This window comes from Ananas comosus, linkage group 2 (genome assembly GCF_001540865.1).
Source record: "Ananas comosus cultivar F153 linkage group 2, ASM154086v1, whole genome shotgun sequence".
NCBI classification, from domain to species: domain Eukaryota; kingdom Viridiplantae; phylum Streptophyta; class Magnoliopsida; order Poales; family Bromeliaceae; genus Ananas; species Ananas comosus.
In genome coordinates, this window is record NC_033622.1 from 8,015,166 (window position 1) to 8,024,628 (window position 9,463).

Below are 9,463 nucleotides of genomic sequence, written 5' to 3' on the forward strand. Positions count from 1 at the left end.
TTTAATCTGCGCACTTACTCTCTGTCATTTTTGGTACCTAAAAAAAATAAAATAATCAAGTCACATAATCATCTCTAAGAAGTCATTTTTGGCACCTTAAAATTATACATAATTTGTTGATTTAATGGTTATACCTGCCCAAAGAGTGACAACTTCAGATATTCTGTTTTTATGTTTCGTACTGAAACATAACTTCAGATATTAGAATTACATACTGAAATCCTCTTGGATGTTTCACATTTGGACATAGTTCAGGGGCTGAATAGTAGGGCTGGCAAATGAGCGAGCCGGCTCGTGTTCGACTCGCGTTCGGCTCAATATTCGGCTCGCTCGAGCTCGGCTCGAATTAATTTCAAGTCGAGCTTGAGCCTAAATTTAGGCTCGAAATTAATTTCAAGCTTGAGTGTTATCGGGCTTGCTCGAATTAGGCTCGAAAAGCTCGAAATATATATATATATATATATATATATATATATATATCACGGGGCAAGATTGGACCTATATATTTTAGCCAAGAATAAATAGGCAACAATTCCATAGTGAGGAATCAAGCTTCAAGTAGGTAGGCGAATAGTAAGTATCCACATGCAACTTTGATTTTAGCCTGTAATTAGTCAACGCGAGCCCTTCTCTGGTTTTTAAATCACCATCATGCGGCGTTAATTGGTATCCTTTGACCTGGCATTGGTCATCTCGACGCCGATGCGGACGTCCTTGTCGGCAACGAACCGGCTCCAGAACCAGTGTTCCTTCCATACTAGGACCATCTCTTCGATGGGCACGCTCTTGGTCTCCGGGAGNATATATATATATATATATATAGGCTAGGGCTACTATATTCTTATGAGTATAGACCCCTTTATACTTATAAATTTTTTGCCATTGGATGTGCAATTAGGATAATAGTGGTCCCCTAGGATTGAGTGGATGGTTGGTTGAATAGTATGATTTACGGATGGAAATAGTCAAAAGTATATAGATCTAACGATAAAAAACTTATGAATATTATCCTCCACACATCCCTTCATCTAAGGGTCGAAAACTTAATAGCAAGTAGTTGATACTATTAATAATATTGTAACATATATATATATATATATATATATATATAGGCTAGGGCTACTATATTCTTATGAGTATAGACCCCTTTATACTTATAAATTTTTTGCCATTGGATGTGCAATTAGGATAATAGTGGTCCCCTAGGATTGAGTGGATGGTTGGTTGAATAGTATGATTTACGGATGGAAATAGTCAAAAGTATATAGATCTAACGATAAAAAACTTATGAATATAAAGGGGTCTATACTAATAGAGTATAGTAGCCGAACTCTCTCTATATATAATTATATATAGGGATAATTTCATAGATGTCCTTCCAGGAACTATTAATTTCATCAATGTCCTTCTAAAATCGATAATTTCATGAATGCCCTCCAATATATCAAAAATTATCATATATGCCCTTCACTAGTTAAGTTCTGTCAAAGTCCCTTTAAAATGGAGTTATATTTTTAAAATACCATTTTTACCCTTTATCTCTCATCAACAGTACAAATACTAATAGATATTTCAAGACAATTTCTGTAAACCTAAATTTAATTATTCAATATATGAAATATTAAATTAAATTATTAATATATATTTATTTTTAAAAAATATATAAAAATTGTATTTTATATATAGTATGTTTTTATATGATTTTAGTTTTATTTTCGGCTTCGGATTTCGGTTCAGATTTGGTTTAGATATAAATTAAAACCATAACTGAGTTTGAATATAATGTGATTTTATTTTTTTTGTAATTTTAACTGAAATTATCCGTACTCAGCATCGATTAAGCTCACCCCATAAAATCGAGTTCAGATAAAATTATGTACCTATATCAATTCATATTCCTAATCAGTAATAGTAATTTTGAAATAAAAGATAGGTTTAATTTTTTTTCCTATTTAATAAAAAATAAATCAAATAACAATATGCATGCATTTTTCTATCAACGGAAAAAAAAAAAGAGAGTTTTGTTGGCTAAAATATATTATATTTGAGAATAACTTTGGTTAAAAAAAAATTTTAAGCTTCCAATATTAAAAAAAGATAGGGTTTCCATACATGTTTTTACTTATTAAAGTATAGTTGAGGGCAAATAGGTCATTTTAAAAGTTAACCCATCTTTAACCTTTTAATAACTATAGTAAAACTAACACGACTGACGGTAGGGGTATTGGTGATAATTTTCAGTGTTTACAGGGACATATGTGATATTTTAAACTTTATAGGGACATGTATGATATTTTAAACTTTGGGAGGGGTATCTATGAAATTGCCCCTTATATATAATATATATTTTAATTATATAAATTTATATTATGTATTTTAATTATATGTATATAGAATTTATATTATTGGGCCCATAAAACCAATCTAGTAAAATCTTACTTTAATGGCTATCTCTTTCTCTTTTTCACTCGCTCATATAGTTGTTTTTCCTAATTTTTTTAAGGAAAAACTTCAAAAACCCCCCGTGGTTTCGTACTTTTTCATTTTAGTACCCTGTGGTTTAAAGTGTATCAAGTTAGTACCCTGTGGTTTCGTACTTTTTCATTTTAGTACCCTGTGGTTTAAAGTGTATCAAGTTAGTACCCTATGGTTTCGAACTTTCTCACTTTAGTACCCTGTGGTTTAAAGTGTATCAAGTTAGTACTCTGTGGTTTATTTTTGTATCAAGTTAGTACCCTATGGTTTTATTTTTGTATCAAGTTAGTATCTTGTGGTTTTTAAACCCCAGGGTACTAAAGTGAGAAAGTGCGAAACCACAGGGTACTAAAGTGAAAAAGTGCAAAACCATAGGGTACTAATTAACTTGATACACTTTTAATCAGAGGGTACTAAAATGAGAAAAAGTGAAACCACAAGGGGGTATTTGAAGTTTTCCCTTTTTTTTAATATTATAATATAGTATTTCATGCATTCATTTTGTATGTTGAGCTATTAGACATTTTTTGTATCGAATTTTAGATAATATTTTATAAAAATTAAACTATAGATTGCACGATGTTAAGAATTTCAAGTAGCTCATTTAGGGCTCGAGTTCGCTGGCCTCAAAATTAGGCTCGCTCGAGCTTGGCTCGAATTAATTTCAAGCTGAGCTTGAGCCTAAATTTAGGCTCGAAATTAATTTCAAGCCAAACTTGAGCAGAGATAAGCTCGCCTCTACTGAATAGTATAAATTACTTACATGTACATTTCTTTTTTTTATGATTTTCCTTTTTGTTTCGTACTGAACAAATAGTATTTTCCGGCATTTATTATAAGATATGTATACAAATTGAATGTACTATCCTGGTGCTGAGAGAACTAAAGACTTTATATATATACCCTATGAACTAAAAAGTCCAACTACCATATGTTAGTCATCCAAGAAAGCACTCATCCAGCACAAGATTTCGACTTTTGTACGCTATATTTATTGTATAAACCTTGCTCCTTTCACCTTTACACAGCTAATATTAATATTTGAATAGTACTTCTATACTTATTATTTTTCGATATTGTTCATTTATTTTCATTCAAGGGTTCAAATTTAAATTTTTTTAAATTATGACCTGTAGTCGCTATACCAATTAACAGATACTCCAAAGAAGTATATTGTTATTTTTTAATACATGAATAATTTAGTAATTTTATCTCCACTATATTATCAAATCTTTCTTCTTTCTTTTTTTCCTTTTTCAGTTTCTATCTTTTCTCTTCATCCACAAACCAGATGTAAAGAGGTTAGATTCCGGACGGATTTTCAAAATCCGAACCCGAATCCGACTACCAAACCCGAAATCCGAACCGAAATCCAAATCCGATGAATTTTAGAAAATCATATCCACATCTGTAACCGACTTAAAATCTGAAACCCGAACCCAAAACATTATTCCTCTTTACAATATTTCAAAATATATTAAATTAAATCTAAATTTTTAAAAAATATTTTCAAATATAACATCAAACATTTATATATATATATATATTATATATAACCTAAAATAAATTCAGGTTTGGTCGGTTTCGGGCTCAGATCGGATGCAATCAAAATCTATACCCGAATTCAAATTCGTTGGATTTTTATTTTTGATATCCAATATTCGAAACTCTATCCATTTAGCAAAGATCCACTGCGTTCGCTTTCGAGTTTTGGTTCGGGTTCGGATAAAATAGCAATACAAAATTTCTCTTATTTAAATATAAATTTTTAAATTTAAATATTAAATATTTAAATTCAACATATTTAGAAAAATTAATATTTCTAAAATTTCTAAAATTTAAATTAATGCCAAAATTAGAAGAATTCTAAAATTTCTAAAATTAATAAGTAAATTAGTGCAAAATTAATGTCTAAATTTTGGAATATCAATCAAACCTTAAATTAATGCTTAAAATAGTACAAAATTAATGCTAAATTTGGGATATTAATCAAAACTTTCTTAAAATTTTATCTAGTTTAAGTACAAAAATACCTTCACATGAAATAACCTTCTAACCAGCTACATAATAAAATAGTATTTAATTTTAACCTTCATTAATCAATGGTTAAGATCTTTTTTATTTTTTGTAAAATAAAGTACCGAATCATTTATCTTAATATTTTCATATGACACCTCAAGATTTGAAATAGCTCTATATATGAGAAATAATGAGCTAAATTCTTAATCCAGTTATAATATTATTTGGGTGAAGGTTAGGACTGAAAGGTTAAGAAGATTAAGCGTGTAAGATTTGAATAGTTGGGTGAATCCCTTGGGTGTCACGTACATTTCAAAAATGAACACCACGAATATAGGAGAGAGCCAGTAACTACATATACATTAATTAGAGAATGATAGTAAAACACAGTATTGCATGTGTAATCAAAGATGCTTGCTTCTACTTTAGTTGTTGCAACAAATTAAGAAACAATGTGGGATGATGTGACCTCGAGGGATGATATGACCTTGATCTGGGATAGGTGGATGAGGATGAAGGGATCGCAGTTATCGTGTACTTCGATATCCTACTTGATAGCTTACTGGTGGATTTTTTGAGAGGTTAGGAATGGGGTGATCTTTAGAATGACCCAATCAGATCCCCTACTAGCAGTGTACAAGATCAAGCAGTTGACGAAGCTCTGGGACCAAGTTTTGTCTGCCCGTGTGTAGTGTGGGATTTTATTTATTTATTTTTTTTTTTCACCCCCACCGAGGCCGGTGCTATCTCACCCATGTAGCCTAATTCATCATATCAATGAATGAAGCGGGTAGCGTGCTACCTTTTTCTCAAAAAAACAAATTAAGAAACAAAAAGGAGATGGATGCATGCAACCAACCTTCCTAAATCGGGGGTTCATTGTATCTAGTTATTCAATGTGAAAGCAATAGCTAGCTACCTCTTCTTTCATCAGAACAAATTATTTTATTGCCTGCACCTGATATATCCATACATCTCTTACACCGCAAGTACAATTAAATTTCCATTATACATTAGCTAAAATCGTAATTCAGTTTGTTATTAGATGTGTTCTTTATGTAACATTCCAAAGGCGAAATTTCATATTCTGTTGGAAATTCAAGTGCATGATAAGATTTCCAAATTTGCACATGTAAATGTTTTCAATGTTTATTGTTGATCACAGTACAATATATATTAAATTAAAATTTGATATTGTGACATTCATATTAACATTGCTGGTGCAGACAATAATTCAGTCAAAACCTTAATTATCGTCGCACTAAATCAGAATCCACCCATCAAAAAATAAAAAAACAAAACAAAAAAAAAGGTAAATGGAATTAATGTGACCGTATCATCCCTTAATATATAGAATCCCTTTATAGGAAAAACCTCACTGATCTACAAGTACCATGCTAGAGCAATCAATATATATGTGTACAAAATTTTGCTTCACACTAGTAGCTAGCTAGTTATAATTAGGAGAATATTGAAAGAGCAGCTGAGGAAGGAAAACGAAAACGCCAAATATAACACTATATATGAAAAAGTGCATATATATATATATATATATATATATATAAGTCGTAATGACACTTATGCCCCTACAGTTTTCTTCCTTGTGCTGGCCTTTGCTGGTATTATGCGGATCCTCTTTGCAACCCTAACGAAGTCCCTGAAAATTATGATCCAAACACAAAACTATATCAGCAAAAACTCATGCGCCTTTTACAGATGACGAGTACTCAGGAAAGTAGCTAGGGTAAAGCATTCCATCACTAGTACCTGAAGCTGTTGAAATTTTTTAAGTTGGACGACATTAATTTAACACTCGATCAAACTCACGTGCACAAAAGGCAATTCGTGGCTTTAATCTATTTATATATATATATATATGTAGGTATGCATGAACTGATCACTCACTTCCAGTTGAGATCGCCAGCGAGGAGGAGGTCATCCTCCATGTCCTCGTAGGCCACCAGGTACCCCGGCACCGCATTCGAGAGGTCGAGCCTGGCGCCGTCGACCGCCAGCTCGTGGCCGCTGCCGTCGGTGTCGACAAACATGCGGCGCAGGGCCGCTGCCAGGCTCTGGTATCCGCCGTGCTTGTGGAGGTGGATGCGGTGGCAGATGGACCGGCCCTCGAGGACGACCGTCACCGGGGGGGTGATGGCCGACGCCGCATCGTCAACGCCGTCGTTGAGCGTCGCCAGCCTCAGGAACTTCCTCATAGGGGCCGGGGCCGAGGCCGGGGCCGCGTAGCAGCCGGCGGCGGCCTTCTCGTCCCACCCCGGCCTCTTCGCTGCGTTTCGGAGCGAAGACGACTCGGACATGTTCATCATATATGGTGACTTAATCTATGATCACAAGGCGAAGAGAAAATAGTGATCAATAAGGAGTATTGAAGAGGTGAGAGGGATTATTAATTAAGCTTTAGGATTGTAAGGAAAGAAACGTAGGGCAAGAGCAGATATATAGAAGAGAGCTAGATATATATATAGCCGGTTGGAAGTGAGACAAATAGAATACTTCATCTATCCATGCACTATGGTGAAAAAGATAGTTTATTTTTCTTTGCAAAAATATCACGGTGTGTACAGTACTACAATAACATTAGATATCCCTATTAACACTAAACAGGTCATTAATTAGTTTGGGATTGTCTGTAAATATGTGGGGTCAGAAAATATGATCAATATATATATAGTACATGTATTTCGCACTTGTTTGGATGTTGAAATAAGTTATCCATAATAGCTTATTCTATATAAAAATTTTGTTGGGTAATTGATTTGTATGAATTTGATTTTTGCTTCCGGAAAGCTTTTTACCAATTAAGATTTTATAGAATAATATATTTTAGCCTACAAGACAATTTATACTACTAAAAAAAAAATACTAATGTGAAGGTCAAATATACGATTGCATTATTTATGGATATTTGACAACATTGTTAACTTCCAATCACAATAAAAATTTCTCATTCCAAATATAAAATTACAGAATAATTTAATTATTCCGAACTCGAAACTGAGCCTTTATATTGCACAGATTGTATTAATTAAATTACAATACGAAAAACTAAATCGACTAGAGAACTACAAAATACTTTTCTATATAATTCTAGACTAATATTACCGGTACACTCCAAATTAGGATATATATCTTAATTATACTCATTCCATTAAGAAATCATTAATTTATTATTTACCACATCAAATTTTTTTTAATTTTTACTGAAAATTATTAAATTTTTTGTAAAGATGGAGAATGTAAGATTCTACAGCCATTTGTTTTAAGTCGGCTTCAACAGTACTAGATGAGCTCTCAGAATTCACCAATTCTTAATGTCAGTTAAATAGTATTTTTCATTGATAAGTTAGGTTTATGGCATAGAAAAATCTATAATGATGCAGCGGGTGCAAGTATTAATTTTTTATAGATTTCAGGGTCATGAGTAGTCTTTTCCATTGAAAAGTTTGGCTTTTAAGGACATAAAATAAAAATACAATGACGGAACCGGGGGCAGGCGTTATTAATTAATTAATTGTTCATGGATTTGAGGGCTAGTTACTCTCTTTTCCATTGGAAATTAAGTTGTCCATAATAATTATATTATTATATAATATAATAATAATAATGATAATGATAATGATAATGATAATGATGCGCTGGGTGCGTGCGGTTAATTTGTTACTTCTTGGGAGTGTGGTGTGGTTTTTAATTTTTATATATATATATATATATGTGGGAACGTGTCCGGAGTGCATCGCGGGGGTGGGGGTGGGGGTGGGGGTGTGGAGGGTTGTTGTTGTGATCCGATGCAGGTGATCCAGTGCGGCCGCGCTGCGTTCGGCGAACGGCCCGGCGTTTGACTCTCGGGACGGTTCTTTGAAACACCCACCCTAATTCTTACTTATTTTTTTTATTGTTTTCTTAAATCTAATTAACTCGATCGCTTAATTACTTATTTATTGTACCTTTAGGCTGCGTTCCCATTAGCACAAAGTTTCGATTACACGCTACTTGAAGTAAAAAAGTACAATAAGAAAAAAAAAATAGACCGTTTGTTGTTGTAAATTCTATCACATTGCGCATTTGCGCGTGTATAATAAATCAGTTAAGAAACATTTTTTGTCATTTCACTAAAAAACAGTCGGCCCACGTAGTAATATAGTGGGATTACAATGGGATTGGATTGCGTGGTTTCCCACTCGTATTCATATTGAATAATAACACCTATAACAATTAATCTGAAACTAAGGTCTCGTTGAACATTGCATTTGTTATATATACATCTATATCTATACTACTAATAAAAGTGTGAGTTTTGAATTTTTTTCTCTTTCCAAAAATATCTCTATGTAATAATTTATTCTCAAATAAAGATATTAATATTTTGCCATTAGATTTTATCTAACGATTGAAAATAAATGTATCTGTCACTTTTTGTGACAATAATACCTTCGCATTTATATCATATCTTCTATCTACGAATTTCTCAAATATTTTCCTTTCTTACGCGTAATATCCATACCGGTCAATTCTTTCTCAACATAATATCCGTGAATATCCGTAAATTTCTCAAATATCTTATTAATCCACCTATCATACACGTCAACCACCTACATAATATCCGGTTAACCTTTCTCACACGTAATATCCACTCTCACACGTAATATCCACGCGTTTCTCAAATATCTCATCAAAATTTTAATCTTTTCTCATTGTTTCTCAAAATTTTTCACAACCTATCATAATTTTGAATTAAATATATCCTCGCATTTGAATTTAAATATTAAAATAGATAAAAATAAAATTTAAAATTTAAAATTAAATATGAATTTTATTACGAAAATGTCTCTATTTTTTAACTAATTTTTTCATATCCAGAAATTTTGAATTCGTCAGAAATATATAATATCTCCATTATCCTCGCATTTGAACTTAAATCTTAAAGTAGATCAAAATTAAATTTTGAATTTTG

At 32.4% G+C, this 9,463-nt stretch overlaps 1 protein-coding gene across 1 annotated transcript; it reads right to left on the minus strand.

Moving 5' to 3' along the window:
* On the minus strand, nucleotides 5,799-6,956 carry LOC109706636 (auxin-responsive protein IAA33). The gene is made up of 2 exons (XM_020227575.1): nucleotides 6,400-6,956; nucleotides 5,799-6,151 (listed from the first exon to the last, which is right to left on the minus strand). Exons 1-2 carry the CDS (start codon nucleotides 6,816-6,818, stop codon nucleotides 6,073-6,075), a joined length of 498 nt encoding a protein of 165 aa, XP_020083164.1. The 5' UTR covers nucleotides 6,819-6,956; the 3' UTR covers nucleotides 5,799-6,072.

Coding starts and splice junctions, on each gene's coding strand:
- LOC109706636 (XM_020227575.1), bottom strand. CDS start 6,818: ATGATGAACATGTCCGAGTCGTCTTCGCTCCGAAACGCAGCGAAGAGG. Junction 6,152..6,399: donor GCTGGCGATCTCAACTGGAA/GTGAGTGATCAG, acceptor CATAATTTTCAG/GGACTTCGTTAGGGTTGCAA.